This window comes from Harpia harpyja, chromosome 16, assembly GCF_026419915.1.
Source record: "Harpia harpyja isolate bHarHar1 chromosome 16, bHarHar1 primary haplotype, whole genome shotgun sequence".
Taxonomy (NCBI): Eukaryota; Metazoa; Chordata; class Aves; order Accipitriformes; family Accipitridae; genus Harpia; species Harpia harpyja.
The window spans coordinates 18,761,024-18,783,004 of NC_068955.1; the positions used below are offsets into that span (position 1 = coordinate 18,761,024).

General features: G+C 38.5%; 1 protein-coding gene across 10 annotated transcripts in view; it reads left to right on the forward strand.

Annotated features, from left to right (window-relative positions):
• SOX6 (SRY-box transcription factor 6) overlaps positions 1–21,981 on the forward strand; it is a 384,457-nt gene that overhangs the window by 296,915 nt on the left and 65,561 nt on the right. For all 10 annotated transcript variants that reach the window (XM_052811160.1, XM_052811166.1, XM_052811161.1 and 7 more), the window contains one exon: positions 18,408–18,557. In XM_052811160.1, the coding sequence (XP_052667120.1) occupies positions 18,408–18,557 (150 nt within the window). The remainder of the gene's footprint in view (positions 1–18,407; positions 18,558–21,981) is intronic.

Below are 21,981 nucleotides of genomic sequence, written 5' to 3' on the forward strand. Positions count from 1 at the left end.
GTCCATTTTTGCTAGTGAAAATAATAGAATGGCTGCGAGCTACCACATGAACTGTCCATGTCTCTTACAAAAGTAGGAAAACATTCCGGCTTCAAACCCCAAGCAGCACTTTCAAAAATTCAGCTTTTAAATGTAGAGCTGCCTCTGCATCTTCTCACAAGGTGGGGATTCAGATGTGGGAATTGAGAGAGGTAGTTTAAATGGGACTCTTTCTTTTTCCTGACTTGCACCCATTTAGTACTGGGATGGTGTCTCATTATTCTGTCATGGGAGCCTGTAGAAATTTAATTGTAGTGCTTTTGCCTCTCAGTATGATTAGCAGTGGTAGGTGAGCATTCAGTTTTCTTGTTCTGTGTGTGTACAGTTCTACACAAGGAAATACTGCAATCATTATATCTGACAATTTCTCCATCTGGGTGGTCAGACAGTGAATGAATCCACCAACCTATGCCAGATCTTAAGAAATATTTCTAGAGAAGATCTATTGCCACTTCTTTTTTCCATGTCCTGATTTCTTTTTCTTTTACTTACGCCTTTCTTTTTCTGTCTAGTGCCAGGTTGACAAACCTAGGTGGTCTACACTAAAAGCAGCACTTGCACAACCATCTTCTGCCCTGAATTGATTCCATCCCCTGTAGGATTAGGAGAATAATTATGTTTTTAGACCCCTTCAACTAAGATTGTCTACATTACTGGCAATCGTACCAGTGACAGGGACATGTGCTTACTAGGAATCTCATTCACCAACTCATTTCACACAGCTCAACAATCAGTTACTCATAATTGCTTGTAATCCTGCTGACATGAGCCTGAATGAAACTCCTGACTTCTCTCACAAAGCCCATCTATCTGTTAACATTTTTTAAAAATAAATATATGAAATTCTGAAATGCAAAATTTGATAAGCTTTGATAGCTATCATCTGTTCAGCAAACTTACTGTAATTAATTGCTTTTCAATCATATAATTTTATTTCCCTTATCACAGGGGTTCTCTTTAAAGCAGCTCCTTCTTTTTACACTAGCTTTAGTCCGGAACACATTTCTACACATAAAGTGTGTGAAACTGTCTGAATTCATGGGGTAACTGCTCTTCATATAGACCTCTCACATTTATTGTTAAAGATACTTTATATTAGAAGTAAAGAATAAAAACCTGATTTTTGGAAGAGCTTCTAAAAGAATATCAGAAAACATTTCAAATTCTTTCTATGAATAATTTGATTTACAGTGTTACCAGAGAAGGTAATATTATGATAGTGCAAAGGGAATGAAAAAACTGCATTCCGGTGCAACCATCTGCTTATATTTTCATATTTTCCTGATAGATGTGGTTATATTTTTACTTTAAATAAGTGCTGCTTATTTGCTTTCCTTGGATACAGTAGAAGGAGTTTAAAATGCTATAGCCTTTGTTTGCAGGTAACTTTGGAGCCATGCTTCCTGGTCCTTGCTTGCTTTCCTGAGTAAGCTTGTTACTCAACTTTAGTGCTATCCACAATTTTGATAAGGTAGAATTTATGCTATAAAAATGTCAAAAGCAAATTCTAATAGAAGCAAACATAGGAAAATTACATAAAGATTTATCTTCAAGAGTTCACATTTTTTGTCAAATAACATTATCCACTGGAAACTCAAAATTACTTTTTCAAGCAAATGCAGTTGTCCTTTGCTGTGACTGGCTTTCTACCAAAGGTATTTAGGCTTAAATGAACTTATATTTTATTTATCTGTTTACTTCTATATCAAATACATAATAGTTTTAAGCAGAGTCTGTAACAGTTATTTTGAAAAATCATTTAAAAAGTTAAAGATTTTTTTGCTAATTTCCAAGCTGTGTAGTACAACATATAATCTGGGAGAATCACAAAGATAAGTCTATGGTGTTCTTTCCTGTGCATGGTAAATAACAGGAGAATTGTGATCAAAAAGTAGCATATCAATAATCTGACAGTATTAGATGAAGGAATGGAAATCTTTGCGCTTAAGAAAAAGATTTTATTGACATTTCTGCTATCCTCCTGAAGAGGAAATGGCTATAGACATTTCATGAAGTTTTTACATGTTGTTGCATTCTGTTTTTTCTTGATATTTGCAATATTTTATTAAAATAGATTTTATTGATGCTCACATTTTATCTTTAATGGGAATACTTTATGGTTGTATTCAGATATACCTAGTTTGGACACTGTAGTAGTGCAGTACCAGTGTATCCCTTTCATGAGCAGCACAAAGAAAATGGTGACTCGTTCAGGTTCACAGAGGGTGTGTTTAAATAGAAGGTCTGAGGGATACTCCCTAGTTTCTGGGTACAGGTGCTCACCCCATGTGGAGGTGGGACACAGAAGTAGTTAGTCCCTCCTGCCTTCTGTGCTCCTGTTTGCTGGCACGCAGAGGTGAACCATGTCCCCAGGCTGGCCAGAGAAAAGAGTAAGACAGGAGGCAGCACTGGGAGAGTGCTCCAGCTCTGCAACTGCAGAGGAAGACTCCTGGTTAAACTACTTCTCATTAGGTCCTTCTCTTGAGAAAAAAGTACAGAGAAAAAAGATGCACTCAGTTTGGGCTTTGATCTTGCTTTCATAAACAACTCAAAGAATTTGCATGGTATCATGCAATTATTCCATTATTGTTGCTAGCAAAAATACAAGAGAATAGATACACAAAGTGAAAGAGATGAGAACAATTAGCATTCCTTTATTCCTTGTCAGAACTTAATCTAGATCAACTAAAATGTTTGCTGTTTTTGTCATGCCTCAAGATAAAATGTCAATGTTTACATATTCCTATCTTTTAGACAAAAGATGCTTATTGTTTTAGAACACCTGAATTACTGTCTATAGGAAATTATAAATATGTAATAGATGCCTAAGTTTGCCTCATTGTAAGTATTTTGTATAAAGAGCAGTTGTTATAACTGCAACAAGCAATTTGTGTTACATACTTCTGCGCTTTTTCTTCTTTTGTCCTTTTCTTACACCACAAAGAATTAAATCAGGGTAAAATTAGTAAGATGAGAAGCTAAGGTGTTATGGCCTCTTCCTCCATTAGGACAAAAAATACTAAGCATGTATTGTGTAGAAAGGATTTTTTTTTTAATTATCACATTGTCCTTCCAGCTATTTGCCTAGATTTTTAGTCCGGAGAGCTCTATTTGAGACAGCAAATGGTCAAACTCCAGTTTTGGGGTTCCAAGCATTTCGTGTTAATTTCTGTGTCTGCATAGAGTTTTTTTAGTGATATGTACACTGAGCTAAGCAAATGCAGTATTTCATTCCCACCCTCATTCAATTCCCTACTTAGTGCGGCAGTCTCAGTGTATTCAGCAGGTTGTATGCCAGCAGATGAAACAGATGTTTAGGCCATACTGGAATGGAGCGGCATGCTGCATCAGGACCTGGATATTCCTCTTGACATCTGGATGGTGCTGGGCTGGGAAGCCTGCCTTAGGCCAGGAGGCTCTAGGAACCTTGTGGCAGTGAACATAGGGTCCTTGCTGCTCTTTAAGCGATTAGTGCACTGAAGCAGCGATAATGCTGAATTATCGCTTGGTTGCATTCTTCTAAGGAATCTTGGGACAAAGGGATAGTCAAGGAGGAGTATTTACAGTAAAGTCATGTTCAGAAAGACAAGACTAATTACCACATAATAAAAAGCTTTCTTTCAACTAATTTAATAGTAAAATTGTTATGAATACTTTAGGAAACTTTTACAAAGCAGTAAACAAATAGCTTACAGAAAAACCTCCCTTTCGCATTTAGAATCATTAAGATGAAAAAAGGACAATTTCAGCTACTTTCCAATTTCATGGTCTGGTCAAATTGTATGGAACAGACAACAAAATGTGACTGAAGACATGAAATTGAAGGTATACTAATGTTCATGCCTACTAGAGACAAAAATGTGAACTTCTAATAGCTGCAGGGAAGAATATTAGGTATGGAAGCTGTCTGACTTATGCATTGATTCTTTATAGTTTCACTTTATCAAGTTGAAAATTGTGCTGTATGTGCTGCTACAGCCTAAATTGTCTGCTGCAGTTATTTAAATACAATAGACATGGTATATTGCATGGAAATAGGTGTTTAATGTTTTGTGACTACTAGCTGTTGGACAAAATAGCATTTAGCATGGATTCTGCGCCCCCCCCAATAAATTTTCATTGTTAAGATGAATGCGTTTAAATGAGGGCCCTCCCAAACAGATTACAGCTTTTTGGAGAGCATGAGGTAATACTTTGAAGACGACCAGTTTGTTGCTCTCATTTAACCTCCAGTATTCTAAAGGGGTTATATTTAATTAACACTGGCTAAAGGCCTGACCTGAGAGGCAACCAAAAGTGATTGAACTGCATTTTCAGATCCAGGCTGTAATCTGTTGGGAGAGGAATAATAATAATAAAAAAAAAATTAGAAAGCACCATTTGCTGAAATTCTTTCTAACTAAGCTGTATTTCAATGGGCCATTTAATGCTCAGATGGACAAAGGTATTACTTCAGTCATTGAATTGTATCAAACCCTTTCTCAGAGGCCCTGTTTAAAAACTCTACAGGAAAAGTGGCTTAGCATCATATTCTCAGCAGACCAACACTCAGTCTGTTTGGAAAGGGGGGGGGGGGAAGAGTGAAATGAGGTGAGACACAACCGCCAAGTCAGTGAGGATTTTTGCCTCTCCCTCCAGTCAGTGCCTTCACAAGGGAATCGCTCTTCAGAAAGCAAGAGCTCCATATTTGCTACAGAAAGCTTTCAATTATTTTATTTTTTTTATTATTTTTTTTTCCGTAGCTGTTACTCTGTTCCCCCTGGTCAGCTTTCGGTCTGCCCTTTGTTCTTTTCTGACATGGCAGAAATATAGTTTTCTCTCTGGGGGACTTAGGACCAGTACCTACACTTTACAGGGTTAGATTTTTGACTCAGTCACACTGGAAGTAATAGGAAGTCTCTTTTAAATATCACAGACTGACGCTTGTGAGCTGACTAGTTTTTTTATTTCAATAGAGCCAACATTACATCTGTTCTATAGTGATATAAGATACCTAATGTACTGTCTGAACTTTAATTGTATAAAAATTTTAGGGTACATTTTTTAATTCATATTTTATGTGGAGAGTAAACTTTTCTTTCACAATTTTGATGCTGTCTCATTAAAAATTCCCAGCAGCCTCATAGGGTGATGGAGTGACATTGTATCTTGGAAACTTGTCAAGGTGCTGTAAAACTAATAAACTAACGGCTTTACTTCCTAAGGGGAAACAAATACAATATTACAGAGGCAACTGCCAGGTGCCAAAATATATACATTGTCTTAGCTACTTGCCGTGATTGATAATTTATTTGAGCTCTAAGCATTCTTGGCTTTGCCCACAGCTTTACAGTAACCAGGTTGTGAACAGGCAGTTGCTGAGGGATTGTATTTAATTGTCATAATTCAATGAAATCAAAGCCATTTGATTTCTAAGGGGCACGATCTCAGGAACAATGCCTAAATGAGAGTTGCCTGCATTTAGGCAGCAAAGCAGAGTGAGCTGTTTTGATGGCCATTTCTACTTCATTACGTCAAAGCAGGATAAGGTCAAAAGAATGAGAAATACCGTTCGCAAACGAAACAGAAATGATCTTAAGAGCACCTTAATGCACATATGCCTGAAGGCAAGTTAATTCTTTATTGCACTGGTGCATATAGTTTAGCTCTGTAGCGTTTCTCCAAATTTACATGACTGTAACTGAGAGAGACTTTGGGATTGGATGTCTATGCTGTCAGGCCATGATGATAAACAGCTGGGGATAGGGAAAAGTGAGTGCGTGACTAAGTCTCAAAATATGGATCTTGCTGCAGGTATCTTCTCATTCCACATTTTTTGCTTGTTTGTTTTTTGGTTTTTGTTTGGTTTTTTTTTTCCCCCAGAACATCAGGATGAGCCTTGGGGCCAGAATGTGTTATCTGTAATCCCTTTATTTAAGAATAAGCAATGTTAATAACATTTAAAGAAAAATTAGTCAAATGGTAATTTCATCTTCAGTTTACATTTCCCATTACATTAAAAATTTAAGTAGATATTTTATAGCTGACGATACTTATTCAGGCTCTCCCAATAGAAGCCCATATTATGATGAATAAAACCAAACTTAAAATCACAGTGCAGGAGCCACAGCATGCAAGAATAAGTCAAGGACAAAAAGATCTATCATTTCTTCAGAACACACGCCAATGTGATCATTTAGTCCATTCTTATTTTGAGCAGGACCTATTATATGTGCTGTGGGACTCTTCTCTACCAAGTAATGAAAATTTGCTTCTCCAAAAGATGAGGCAAGAAATGAAAATCTATGAAGAATAGATATGTTTTTGCTAATTATTTTCTCCAGCAGAAGTCTGGGTCTTTGTCACTGACTTATTTAACAGATTCGCTTAACATCTGTCCAGCAGACTGTGGACTTTATTAGCAGACAAGAGACCCACCAGATTTAGAGCCTGCTGGGTGCGTCTTCATCTTCACAGCTGTGGATTAACTCAGACTTTCCAGAAGAGGACAACCATATGGGATAATTGGTGTCATTGGGTAGCTAAAAAAAATATGAAGAAACAAATGTCGTCCAAACACAATTCACTGTTTTTACAGCCACAATTACTAGTCTGTTTAAGAAATAAGAAAGGCAGCATTACACTAAAAAAAGAAAATCTATTCATATCTGTGTGGGAACCTAATCAGGCTCTTGTTTCCAATGACGATGGCTCCACAGTCGCACCAGGTCTGCGACAAGAATGCTCCTTTTGTGTGCCGATAATGTGGAAGCGATAAAATTTCCTATAAGAGACATATGTGTTTACATCATGAGATGTGTTATTTGACAAAATGCTTTGTTCTCTGCATATTTTCCACACAGAGCTTCATGCTGGGTTGTTTTGCTGGAAAGCTTTGATTAGCTAGAATTAGTTGCTGAAGTAAAATAGACACTTTTGTTTTATGAGTCCTCTTGCTGAGCTGTAAATTATAGTAAAACATATAAGGAGTGACAGAAAGAAGTGCTGATTTGAACCTCTGACCCATGATCGGCATAAAAACATAAGATAACTCTTTCAAAGGACTACTGAGAGCCATAAATATTCCATGGTCCACTTAAAGTTAGGCCCTTTTAACAAAATAAAGCTGTTATTTTGCATAAGGGGATCTTGACTCTGCAGTACTACAACAATACAAGCTGCAATATCTAAAATGTGTAGAGATTGTTTCATTTTCGGTATGGGTTGGCCATTATCCGCAGCAGGGCAGTAGAAGCGATGAGAGTGATTTTTCTTTTTCTAAACCAGTACAATGAATTTGTGGTCAGTAAAAGGAGTTGGAACTGGCAGACACTCAGTGGTGAAATTAGGTATCTGTTACTTTGCAGCTTGAGAGAGAAGCAAAACAGGCATGTGTATGTCCTAAGGAGACAGGAATTGAGTGGAATTTAGGGCCACATAAAAATTTCCCTTGACAATATATAGAATAGCAACTGACAGACACTGAAATTACTGGTGTTAATAGTTCAAAAAACCAGAAGTGAATGAATGTGAATAACTGGTAAAATAATTCTTTTACCTGAGAAAGAAGTCTTTTTCAGTAGATACGCACCTGAACATATAGGGAAAACTGAAGTCTTCTAACTCCGTCTGTGACTACAAAATGTATTATTTGTATTTTCATAAACACCGTTAGTTTGTTTTTGCATATTGGGCTTTAATAAATCTGAGAGCACATTAGCCAGCAAGTGCATAAGTAATCACTGCAACAATCTTTGTTATTATGACATTAGTTATGATAATTCATTAGCTGCCTGTTCGTGTTATACCTTAACACCTTTTTGCAAAGGTATTTGGTACATTATTGTAAGAAGTCAAGGCTACTTACACTCTGTAACAATGAGCAGACCCTGCAGTAGGGTAATATTTGTGTGTTTAAAATCAGAATGTTATGTCCACTATGGATAAGTTAGGCATGTACAAACAGGGAAAAGAAGGGAATGACGCTGTTAAAAGGAAACCATGTACATATATTGTGACACTTGTATTCTGTAGAGAAAAAGAAGTCATTGCAGTGTATTGTTACTCTTCATCATCTTTCTGAATTAAACACTTTTTCCCTAATTGTTACTCCAACTTCATGTAGCTGTACTTGATCGATGCCATTTCAGATATTCCCATGTAAAGCCAAATTGTTCTCAGTTATTTAGCATAAACCTGTGAGTTAAGTTGATGTTGCATAGTTGTTGGTTCTTAAATAGTAAACTATTATTACCTATGTGGTGGCACATGTGAAAATGAGAGGAGAGTCTGGCCCACAGTACTAGCAGATCTGTAAAACTCACCTTATTTTGATCTGTTAACATTTTTCTTAGAACAAACTGAGAAAATGCTACCGAGACATCCAAATTTCATCAAAACAAATTTATAAAATACACTGTTTTAAGAGGTAGCACCTGCACAAATATATTGTAAAACAAAAGAAAACATACACTTTTAGCATAAAATATTCTATCTATTAATTTGAAGGGATCTTGTTTTCATCAGCAAAAGCTTTGATTTTTCCAAGTTTTAGATTTTTAAATTCAAATAAGGGTTGCTTTCATATGTATGCACATTTCCTTTAACAATTTTATATGCATCTTTCTTTCTCTTTCTCCTCCTCCTTTTCCTTTTGTGTGGAGAGCACTGCTAGGACACAGATGCTGAGCTGTGGAAGGTGTTTTTCTGGTGATGGCATCTGGCTTCTTGGCAGACTCCACAGGCAGTAGCTGTCTTCGAGTTGCCCCTAGGTTTGTCACATGGTTAAGCTACTGATGAGTTACTTAGGCTGTCTTGTGTTTCTGGATGTCGTTTTCTGTTAACCTACCTCTCACTCTAAGGATCTGCATAAAAATAATCTTAAAACAAAGAGAAAAATAACCATGTGCTTTTTTAAAAAAATATATATACGTAAACCAATAACCCCATTTCTTACCTTGGTGCTACAGTAGAGGTCTCAACTGCAGTGTTAGTCACTGAACATATTTGGTACAAAAGACACATCAATACAAAAAATAACATTTTGTCCTGGTTTCAGCTGGGATAGAGTTAACTGTCTTCCTAGTAGCTGGTACAGTGCTGTGTTTTGAGTTCAGTATGTGAAGAATGATGATAACACTGATGTTTTCAGTTGTTGCTCAGTAGTGTTTAGACTAATGTCAAGGATTTTTCAGCTTCTCATGCCCAGCCAGTGAGAAAGGTGGAGGGGCACAAGAAGTTGGCACAGGACACAGCCAGGGCACCTGACCCAAACTGGCCAATGGTGTATTCCATACCATGGGACGTCCCATCTAGTATAGGAACGGGGAAGTGGGGGCAGGGATTCGCCGCTCGGGGACTGGCGGGGTGTCGGTCGGCGGGTGGTGAGCAATTGCACTGCGCATCATTTGTACATTCCAATCCTTTCATTATTGCTGTTGTCATTTTATTAGTGTTATCATTATCATTATTAGTTTCTTCTTTTCTGTTCTATTAAACCGTTCTTATCTCAACCCACGGGTTTTGCTTCTTTTCCTGATTTTCTCCCCCATCCCACTGGGTGGGGGGAGTGAGTGAGCGGCTGTGTGGTGTTTAGTTGCTGGCTGGGGTTAAACCACGACACATTTATATATAAAAATAGGAGGGAATAAGTGCAATTAACGTTACTTTAGAAACAGTTCTTGCACTTAGATTAAGATGTGTGTGAAATTTTTGAGTAGGATATTTATGCTTCTGCACTGCTTTTTGAAAAGGTTACCTTGCCTGAACTGCTGAAGGCTATACCAGTGACATCGGGCTCAGGTCAGCACTTAACCTTTATTTCCATAGTTATTATCTATGACACCCAGAACATGGGTTTGAGCACTAATCCATTCTTCCTCCAAACAGAAGAAAAATTTTTTCAAACAGAGACTCTGTTTCCTTTAATCTGTTTGACGTCAAGCTTATTTTAAGCACCTCTACACCAATAATAAAAAATAAGTAGTCCCACTGAAGGTGGGATTTTTTGTTTTGGGTAGCTTCTTTTCAGAAATGCTCACTGGAAATAATAAAGAGGCTGCTGGTTTTGGTGAGCTTGTAAAAACCTTTTGTGATCAGACAGTTCTAAGTATTATTATTGCATGTTATATACTGGGAAGGAAAATTCTGGAATTATAGCTTTGCAACACTACGTACTAAATATACCGTGGAAAAAAATAACTGCATTACCTCTTGTAGTGTAGGATTTCAACAGCACTTGCAGTCACTCCTTAGAGTTTTTCATGTTTAGAAACCAAATTACTCATTGTCTAAATAGCTGAACTTTCATCTCTATAAATAAGATATTTCAGCTTTGCACAATTCATTTAAAATGCTGACAAATAACGATTCTCACTTGATTCTCAGTAGTTTTATTGTTCAGTTTCATTTACTGTAGCAACTGTATTTGTTGAAGATGTAATATAGGACTCGCATTTTTAGTAATGGAAAACTTTAGATTTAATCAGGGTCCATAAAATTTAGCATTTGTTTCTGAGCAAAAAATTTAAAATTCTAGCACCTTTGCAGAAATAACGTACAAATACAGAAAAAGGAGAATGTCTTTCATTTTGGTCATAAATCTTTTAGTAAAACAAAATAGAAGGGTAAATGTTTCTAGAACAGATCCCTTCTTTCTCCTTGGAACAAGCCTCCTTCTACTGAATTTCTTTTGGGGGCATCTTCCAAGTACACCTATTGCAATTCATTGTGCTAGGCCAGCCCTCATCATAGAATCATAGAATCATTTCGGTTGGAAAAGACCTGCAAGATCATCAAGTCCAACCATTAACCATGCCCCCTAAACCATGCCCTGGAGTACCCTGTTCACTTGCTTTTTGAATACCTCCAGGGATGGTGACTCAACCACTTCCCTGGGCAGCCCATTCCAATGTTTGACAACCCTCTCAGTAAAAAAATTTTTCCTAATATCTAACCTAAATCTCCCTTGCCTCAACTTGAGGCCATTTCCTCTAGTCCTATCTCCAGACACCTGACAGAAGAGACCAACACCCACCTCACTACAACCCCCTTTCAGGTAGTTGTAGAGAGCGATAAGGTCTCCCCTCAGCCTCCTCTTTTCTAGACTGAACAACCCCAGATCCCTCAGCCGCTCCTCATAAGACTTGTGCTCCAGGCCCCTCACCAACTTGGTTGCCCTTCTCTGGACACGCTCAAGCAGCTCTATGTCTTTCCTGTAGTGAGGGGCCCAAAACTGAACACAGTACTCGAGGTGCGGCCTCACCAGTGCCGAGTACAGGGGAACAGTCACCTCCCTGTTCCTGCTGGCCACACTGTTCCTGATACAGGCCAGGATGCGATTGGCCTTGTTGGCCACCTGGGCACACTGCTGGCTCACATTCAGCTGGCTCTCAACCAGCACCCCCAGGTCTTTCTCTGCCGGGCAGCTTTCCAGCCACTCTTCCCCAAGCCTGTAGCGCTGCATGGGGTTGCCGTGACCCAAGTGCAGGACCCGGCACTTGGCCGTGTTAAACTTCATACAATTGGCCTCAGCCCATCGATCCAGCCTGTCCAGATCTCTCTGTAGAGCCTCCCTACCCTCAAGCAGATCGACCCTGCCTCCCAACTTGGTGTCGTCTGCAAACTTGCTGAGGGTGCGCTCAATCCCCTCATCCAAATCATCAATAAAGATATTAAACAGAACAGGGCCCAACACCGAGCCCTGGGGAACACCACTCGTGACTCGCCGCCAACTGGATTTCACCCCATTCACCACTACCCTCTGGGCTCGTCCATCCAGCCAGTTTTTCACCCAGTGAATAGTGCACTTATCCAGGCCACGAGATGCCAGCTTCTCAAGGAGTATGCCATGAGAGACAGTGTCAAAGGCCTTGCTGAAGTCTAGGAAAATAACATCGACAGCCTTTCCCTCATCCACTAGGCGGGTCACCTGGTCATAGAAGGAGATCAGGTTGGTCAAGCAGGACCTGCCTTTCGTAAACCCATGCTGACTGGGCCTGATCCCCCTCTTATCCTGGAGCTGCCGTGTGAGTGCTTTCAAAACAAACCGTTCCATAATCTTTCCCGGTACCGAGGTCAGGCTGACAGGCCTGTAGTTCCCCGGATCCTCCCTCCGACCCTTCTTATAAATGGGAGTCACATTGGCAAGCCTCCAGTCCTCTGGGACCTCCCTTGTTGACCAGGAACGCTGATAGATGATAGAGAGTGGCTTGGCAAGGACCTCTGCCAGTTCCCTCAGTGCTCTTGGATGGATCCCATCAGGTCCCATAGATTTGTGAGTGTCCAGATGGCGTAACAGGTCCCTAACTAATTCCTCCTGGATTAAGGGGGGTATGTTATGCTCTTCATCCTTACCTTCCAGCTCATGGGGTGGAGTACCCAGAGGATGATTGGACTCACTATTAAAGACTGAGGCAAAGAAGGCATTAAGTACCTCGGCCTTTTCCTCATCACTGGTTGCTACGTTCCCTTCTGTATCCATTAAAGGATAGATATTCTCCTTGGGATTCTTTTTACTGTTAACATATTTGTAAAAACATTTTTTGTTGTCCCTTACGATAGTGGCCAGATTTAGTTCTAGCTGAGCTTTTGCCTTTCTAATTTTCTCTCTGTATGATCTAACAAGATCCCTGTACTCCTCCCAAGTTGCCCGCCCTTTCCTCCAGAGATGATAAACTCTCCTTTTTTTCTTAAGTCCTAGCAAAAGCTCCCCATTCAGCCAGGCCGGTCGTTTTCCTCGGCGGTTTGACTTGCGGCACATGGGAATAGCCTGGTCCTGAGCCATTAAGATTTCCTTTTTAAAGAATGTCCATCCCTCCTGGACCCCTTTGCCCTTCAGGACCGTCTCCCAAGGGACTCTCTCAACCAGTGCCTTGAAGAGGCCAAAGTTAGCCCTCCGGAAGTCCATAGTGGTGGTTTTGCTGACCACCTTCTTTGCCTCACCAAGAATTGAAAATTCTACCATTTCATGGTCACTAAGCCCAAGACGGCCTCCAACCATCACCTGCGCTTTGATTATCTGCTGTGCTGACTATTGCAACCACTCTCTCTCTTATCTCCATATTTCACATATGGCTTTGCTATAGTTTCATCAGAATTCTGATGCAAAGAATAGCAACTGAATTATATCCCCACTGCTGTGACCAAATTCTCCCTCATGAAAGCAGTCTGTTGAAATGTCTAGCCCTTGCCTTTTTGTTCTCATATACACAAGTGCAACTGCTCTCTTCATTTCCTCCCTGGGCTCATATAGCTAAAGAAACTGCCTCTCTCCTGTGCAGAAGTTGATCGCTTTCTCTTATTGAAATATCTTCTCTAAACGAACTTTTTCCATTAGGCCTATCATTGACAAACCATTGGTAAGAAGGTTATGATTATCATAATTCTGTGTTACGTGGTAAAACAGCCTGTCACAAAGTTAACAAGTTGTTATCAGTGCAAATCTCCCTTAACTGTGTTGATTTAAGGCCCATTCTATTTTCCTCACCATGTGTTACTTCTGTAACATTCGATTCTCAAAATTCTTCACCTTTATTCATTTGTTGAGACACAGATGCTGCAGCCTAAGAGGTATCAGTATTCCTGCTGTAAAAAAAAAGGAAACATCTGGTGCATAGAAAGCTTTGCTCTGTGCTCATTTGCTGTGCTCAGTGTCATTCAACAGAGCATGCGCGCAGGAATATCACAGGCCTATGTGCAAGTGAAACGTCATACAGGAAAGGAACCTGAGCTAACGAAAGAGTTTTGATTATTGAAAGCTACTTGAAAAAACTAGTTGAAAAACTGTTGAAAAAATGTTGAAAACTGTGAGAGGGATATGTAAGCCTAAGGCCTTTGTCTTCTGGCAAGGCATGAATCAACACTGTCAGCGAAGGCAGTTATCCTTCTGTATCATGAAAATATCTCGCAAAGGCATTGTGAAACTTAGATGGCATTAAGAAAGGTTTTAATGTTTGGATCAGTCAAGATGCTCTATTATTAGTTCATAGGTTTTTTGACAAATTTTAGATTGTGGATGATACTTTTTATAAAAAGAGCAAAATGGAAATAATTCATCAAATACCATAGGCAATTTCTGAAGCAGAAAATACCACCAGCACCCCTGGATTATTATTTTTGTTAGTTTTTCATTTCTTCTTGTATGGTAGCTCTAAGCTAGAGCAAAGGCTTAGTATGAATTCTGCTGTTTCCAGGTAAAAAAATCAGTAGGTACTTGTGCTGTGCTGTACACATGCTGAGTACAGCACTTTCCCACTCTGTAATTTTTTTAGGTAGATGAACATCATTCAGACTCATAGTGACCTCCAACTTTCATAAATTCCCCTCAGATTTTTAATTGATTACAGCTGGAATAGAGTTTCAGTGACAAGTGCTTAAGTCCGTAAGCCTGTAAGTTCAGAGGTGGCTAAATGTGAGACTTGCCATTGCCATAAGTGAGACTTGCGGCATTTCAAAATCCTACTCTTCAGTGTTAGATCACAACATTAGAAGAAACCTGGTTCTGAAAACTGTAAAACTACATATGTGCTCATGTATCTTAAGTGAGCTGGTTTTCAAAATTGTTAACTATACAGGGGGAGCACTCAGTAACTCAAAATCAGCACTACTTATATTTAGATGCTGGGAACTGGACTCTAAGAATCTAATTTAGTGACCTTTTAAAAAAATAAAAACCAGGCTGTACATTTTTAAGGCTTCTTAAAAAAATCATGAATACTTGATGGTTTTGAATGTCTAATTTGTAATCGAGAGCTTTCTGAGCCAATGGTTGTCATAAGGGTTATGAAATGCTCCTCTTTTTATGTGCTAGATGTACACTGAAAAGAAGATATGTTTCATTGTTCAAGGTAGGTTAATTTTTTTAGTCACTACTCAATAATAGGTAGGTTAGAATTTCAGTTGAAAAAATCCATTGAAACTTTTGCTCTTGAGCATTAAAAGCTAACAATCAACATTCATTCAATATTTGGGGGTTTTCCCCCTCCTTAATCTTGCAAATAAAAGCCTCACAACCTGACCATCTCAATGTGAGGTCCTAAATTGCCGTTTCAAGCCACGACAGTGGTATTTGCAAAAGTATCCATTTTTTTCCCTGCAATGGGGGCTTGCACATATGTTTCCAGACTGGCTAGCTCCCCATGCAAACTGGTATTTAAAAGAAGTTATACAGCCTCCCAGTCCACATGGCTGTGTTGCTAGCAGTAGCGTGAATTCTTGCAAGATTTGCACTCATTCGTAGAACAGCTTTGTTTTAAAGTCTAAGCAAACCAGAAAGCTAATTACTGTTACTTATTTTACATTTGCTTTTATGGTGTAAAACAAATTTATAGAAATGCCAGGCTAAAGCCAATACTATGACCTTGGAGTAACACAGTGATGAATTATACACACACACATATATATAAATGACAAAATTTCTTTTATTCTCTGTCTCCCTTTAGAAACATTTATTCCTCATGCTGCTTGCAGTACAGCCAATACAGCCCTCAACAAACTGGGAGGGGAGTGGTGTATAATTCTGGTTTTATTCTGCTTTTAATGTTTGTGTTTCTGAAATCAAACAGTTTCCTAGTCACTATAACAGCCCGCTTTTCTTGTTGCGGTGACCCTTAAAGTGCTGTGTACACTTCAGTTGCCAGTCCTGCTGGGACTCAAGTACCAGGTCACTGATGAGCCCTCCTCTGACCAGTGTCACGCCTCTCTTCTCTTCGCATTGATCTTGAGGTATCCGGTGAAGATACAGCTACACCATGGGCTGCAGCTTTTAGAGACGATAAAGACACCCTTGCTTACCTGTCATGGCTAACTGGGCTACAAGCTCCATTTGCCGTGCATGCCCCATGTTGGTGCCCCGGTGCTGGCAGCGGGGGCGCCGCAGGGCGGCAGCTGTGAGGAGAGGCGGCCGGGGGCTGCCCTGTGCTGGACCCAGCCGGTTCCAGCCGGTTCCTCAACGGCCCCACCACAGGGCACTGCCCAGCCCGACAGCCAAGATGGTGGCACCTCTGGGAAAACGTTCTCCAGAAAGGGCAAAATGCCACACAGGCAGTGAGGAGTGAGGGACAGAGTGTGAGGAACAGCCCTGCCGGCAGCCAGGCCGGGTGGGGGAAGAGGTGGAGGAGTCAGCAATGAAGGAGTGAAGCTGAGCCTGGGAAAATGGCAGGGATGGGGGATTTTAGTTTTTGTCTGTGTTTCTCCCCATCCGACTCTATTGTAATTGGCAATAAATTAAATGAAATTTCCCCAAGCCAAGTCTGGTTTGCCCATGATGGTAACTGGTAAGTGATCTCCCTGTCTTTATTCGACCCATGAGCTTTTCCATCTTATTTTCTGCCCCATCCTGTTGAGGAAGGGGGAGGCAGAGAGTGGCTAGCTGGGTGGCTGGCAGCCAGCCGGGGTCTACCCACCACACTATGCTGCTTACCGTCATTGACTATTGAATTTTATCCTCTAAGAAAGACTGAATGTTGTAGAAAGAATAACTCAGAACCCACCTTTTTTGCCCTGATGGCTTACCTGAGAAGGGAGAAAGAAATTCTTTTGAACTTTAGTTGGTAAACCTGGCTTTGTTTTTACATAGAATTCCTTTCCTGCTCTTGAAAGTGCAATACACGCTACTTTAAGTACTAAAGTTTTAGTTTACTTTTAGTAAAATCTAATTCAACTCCCCCAGATAGTGGAATTAGATGTTAAATAGATTCCTAATTTTAAAAAAAAGGAAAAGTATTTTAATAGACAAAGTACAGAACACTGAGAAAGACATTATAATCTTTGGATTTTGTCTTTAAGTTGTATTCAGGTTTATTGTATCGTCTCTGTCATGGTACAGTGCCTGATTATTTCTGAGCTGAGAACATGCAGGCTTTCAGAAGTTCGTGAAATTTGCTTCTCACTCTCATGTAAGCAGAGCATCCTATTAAGCAAGCATAGATTGACCTGAAGAATATGCTAAAAGGGATAAGATCCCAATATTAGGAGGGAAAAAAAAAAAAATCCCACTTACTATTATATACAGTGCTTCATTTTCATTCTCCAGGACATCACCAAAAGCTGGCAATTTTTTCTATTATCAATATTTCTAGTGCAGGAAAAAGTAGTACCTTAGCCAAAACATTTAAACACCATTGATTTCAAAATATTAATCTGTGATCCTTTTGTAGCCTCTGTGTGGTATTGAAAAGGGGTGACAGGAAACAAACAAACAAACAAACAAGAGTTTTCCTTTGTCATCCAGAGTTCTGACCCTGCCCCTCCTTCATGTGTTTGTCTAGCCACTGAGTCACTGAGCTTACAGTATTGTGTAACTTTCATTTCTGTGGAGGCTTGTTATATTAGAAAAATTGTTCCAAAGAAAGCAACAATTATGACATAAGCACATCTGGTTCTTGCAAATTATTCTTTATTAAGCTTTCATTTAATTACATGTGCTGAAAGGTCTGCTTTTGATTACTGTAATTTTTTTTATTTGTCCATCTGAATGATAGTAATGTTGGAAATTACATACAAACCACCTGGCTTTTTTCTCACTAATAAGGCAAAGTTTATATAGATTTATGTGTAGAAGAGGGATTAGGATCTTCCCTGTTTATGGTAGAAGAATTATTGCTGATGTTAATTCAAGGTGAGGATTTAAATTTGGTCACTAGAAGGAAATTAAGCCTATTTGTTTTTGTTCGGTAAACACTTTAGATTGGTAGGAATAGTTTATTTTAATATACAAGTCTTTTATTATGTTTCAGTTAAACTTTTTGAAAAGTTCCATGAGAGTGTTTTTGTATTTTCATCGCTATTTACAGGAATTTTTGAGGCCTACATTCCTTATTAGCATTTATAGAAATTCTAACTATCATTGTACACCGAGATGGAGACGTACCCTGTTGCATATTTTAACTTTCATTGCTGTCTAGAGAAGATGCAGCATTGCCTTTTGGTAGCAAACAATTCCTATGTCAGCTCCCAGTAGAGGTTCTGGAGTCGGTGGGCAATATCTGGGTAAGAACAGAAAGACCTGAAGCATTGTTGTTTCTGACAGGGGTTTACACCTCCTTTTCATAAACAGCCTTGTAAGTTTGCTAATTTTGTTTTTAATATCCAAGGACAGTATAACCTTCTGCTCAATACCATGACTGTCATTAGCAAGAAGGAAAAAAAAAAAATCAGCTAAAAGTCAAATTAAGAAAAAAAATATTGGTGTGTGGGAGTTTTCCGGTCTTTTTTTCTTTTCTCTTTTTGAAAATAACAAGACAGGAAAAGCCACAAACAAGAAAGTGTTGAAAAAAAATCTATAATTCCTTTAAGAGAAGAAAAAGCAGAGCAATAAAAACTATGTACATTTACAGCTTCTTTTTTTAGGAATTTTGCAGGAATATATTGTATATCTTCTTGTCTTCCAGCAACTGTATGCAGCTCAGCTGGCAAGCATGCAAGTTTCTCCTGGAGCCAAAATGCCATCTACTCCACAGCCACCAAATACGACAGGGGCACTCTCACCCACTGGAATGAAAAATGAGAAGAGAGGGACCAGCCCGGTAACTCAAGTTAAGGTATTTTTCAGAAAAGAAAAAAGTTGGTGTCTGAAAAGGGCAGTGAAATTAAATAGTCTATTTAATTGTTTTACAGTTGGAAGTTGAACCACATGAAATTTCTTCAATATTCAAATAAAATGTTCACGTTTAGTGCTGTATTATCAGTATAGAGAAGGGAAGCGAAAGCATTCACTTCTTGCTTCCAAAAATACCAGGTGTCCCTCTTCCTACCACAAGCAGCACAACAGATTCATCAGTAAAATGTGATATTTTCAAGATTTCAGTTTGTAATCTAGTAATGTGCATAAATGGCATCCATTTCATGAATTGTTTCACATTGAACTTTTGAGTATCTTAAAATACAGTGCTAGCTTACATTGTTAGGGCAAGAGAGAGACAGTAGATCTAATTATTTTACAAATCTCTAGCTGTACTTATTCTACAATTTTGGAAAAAGCCTCACATAAAAATAAGATGTAAGTCAGGACCCCGGGGAAAACATTGTGTCACTCCAGATTGATTTGACTTTTGCTGATTTCACACAGCTGCTGACAACCGGGCTGCTCCTTGTTGGTTTTGTGCCATTGCTGAATGCTTGTGCCTGCTTATTCTCACTTGCTTGGAACCAGGCAGCTACAACATGGCATTTGCCAGCAGCTTGAAATGAACATCATGCACCCCTTGAAATCTGTGGTGCAGCTAGTACCTTTGGGTGGAACTGGCTGGCTTTTATTGCTGTGTTCTCCTGTGGTTGTTCTGAGTTTCATGAGACCAAATATGCTCAGAAACAATTTACTTCAAACTGTAAAAAAACACCAACATTCAGATGTTTTACTAATTTGAATGATAGCGCTATAAATGCAGAACTATTAAAATAGATCTAAAGAAAGCATATAGTGACTTTGAGGGGAGAGAGAGAGAGAGAGAATGTGTTTCTTTGCTAGCTGCTAACACCATACAGGCACACAGTCCTTAGCCTCAAATCAGCCTGGGAAGATTTTACTCACTTGAGGTGAGGGTTTCTTTTTTTTAATTTTTTGACATGAGAGTAAAATATCATTCATTTTTTCATTATCATCAATCATCACAGTAAAGTGTGGGTGAGTAGATATTTCTGCCTGGGCTGATAAATTTCCATGACACTTTTTTGCTAGGCTGAGAGTACTAATAAATAAAAACTATTCCATTATGGCCAGATCTAACATTTATTTAGCAAAGCGTTCACTTTACTTAACTGTAGATGTGTATTAGTCTAATATTTTACCCCTTGTAATCCAATGCCAGGCTTGAGAGCAGTCAGTGAAATTTAGCACATATGCAGAGTTTGTTATGGTCAATACAGAAGCCACCAAAAGCAAAGCCCAACTGTTTCAGCAAAGTTGCCATAGTATAGTGATACCTAACACCAGTGATTTATGGTATTGAGAATATACTACTGACTACTTTAATGTGAAAAAGTAATTTCATAAGTGAGTGAGCCAAATGGATCCACACCAAACCAAACCTTTACTATATGAGTAAAATTTTCCCTGGTTAAATTCAAGCACATATCTCCTTGAACCAAGGCCAATACCATTCCAGCTTTGTGGCCAGCTGAGTCCTATTACAGAATTGACCACATGCAAATTCTTGGGGGTTTCCCTACATAATTTAACCTGAATGGACTGAAGTATATGTTAATAAAAAAGAACCCTTCTTCTTATTTTTATTAAGCCCACTACTGCATCGAAAATATTAAAGATAAACTACAAGTGCTTTGTGTGGACAAATTCTAACGGCTAATGAAGAAATTAATTATTACTATAAAAGCAGTACCTATATGCTGTCTTTGTGAATTACCTGTATAAGACATGACAGTTTTGATGGCCATGCATTGCTTAGCAAATCCTCTATATTTTCTCTGTTTTTAAACAGTTGTTTGTATAAACTACATGCATTATTTATAGAACTAATGGAATTCTTTTCCAGGAGTCAGATCTTACAAAACGTAATGATTTTTCTTTTAAGTCAGTGACCAGAATTTTTTCCAGCTTTTTGGTTGCCTCACATAAACGAGAATGCTGTCTATGAAGTACAAACAAACAGGTTCTGGCAGTGTTTAGAGTTTTTTTCTCATGATCGTATCAGTACTAGGCAGAAAATTATTTAGAAATTGAATGTGGTAGTGTAGATTCGTATGTATACGTGCTCACAGTACCTAGTCTGGCAAACTTTATAGTCTGAAAGGGGCTCTGAACTCTCACAGAAATTTATTGAAGCCACTTTTTATCTGTGCAATGAAACAACTTGCATGTAAACATGGCCACAAAGCACAAGAATGGACTATGTCCCTTATACCTTTGTGTTTCTGCTTTCACTTGGACTCTGAACAAGTGTGAACATTTGTGCACACTGCAAGGTCAAGAAGAATAAAAATACTTTATGGAAACAGTTTAAAACTGGAGATACAATGGCATTATAAATACCTGTTTGTTATATTTCCCTGTTTAATGCATTGTGTATGATCAGATGTACTTTGCTAAATCACTGCTTGACAGTAAGGAGAACTGAAAAGATGAGATAATGTAGTGTTTTATTGTATTCTGGCTTTGAAGTGATCAGTGCTGTGTTTTAAAATATGGACGATATTCTCTTATATCCAGCATAATTCTGCTTTGGGCATATTTTAAATGAGAGGTCTGTCTTACTGGGCTCTTTAATTACAGAAGATCACTGTTTCACAATTTTCCAAATGCTCTGTCTTGCTTAACATGTTATGCAAAAGGAACAAGCTCAAAGAATGGGAAGAAGGTTATGTTGTGAATATCTAACCTGATCAAAGAAATTAATTGCTTGACTGAGTCTTCTTCCAAAAGTTATTTCTTAGACAGACTTATTCTCCTATAGTACTGAAATAAGATATATGCCAGAGAGAATTTCTTCCATAATTGCATATGAAAAGTATCAAAAGATACAAAAGCGCTGCTACTAGATTTACATATCCTTAAGAAATATGCCTTGTCTTCATGCAAATAAACATATGGATACACTAAAAGTTGAATGCAGCAGAAATAATTACAGAATACAGAAATAATTACAGAAGTATCAAACAAGAAGCAGAATAAAATTTATGTGAAAAAAAATTCTTGATTTTACATAAATCTGTCAAAAATACATGGCATTTGAATAACAAAATATTGTAAAATACACAAAATTAAATAGTAGAAAATAAAATATATTTTGAAATGCATATAGTACACATTCATTACCATAGTAAGTCAAGGAATTTGAATTCAGTGAAATTCTTATCTTCTATTATGGGGGAACAGCATAGATTATTTTACTAAACAAAACATGAACTCAAAATAAGATGCATGGAATGTATAAGTTAGCAGCAGCATGAAATGTGGGCCAAAGAACTGTCAGGGTTTCCAAATGATTCTTTCGTAGAAGTACTTCTGAT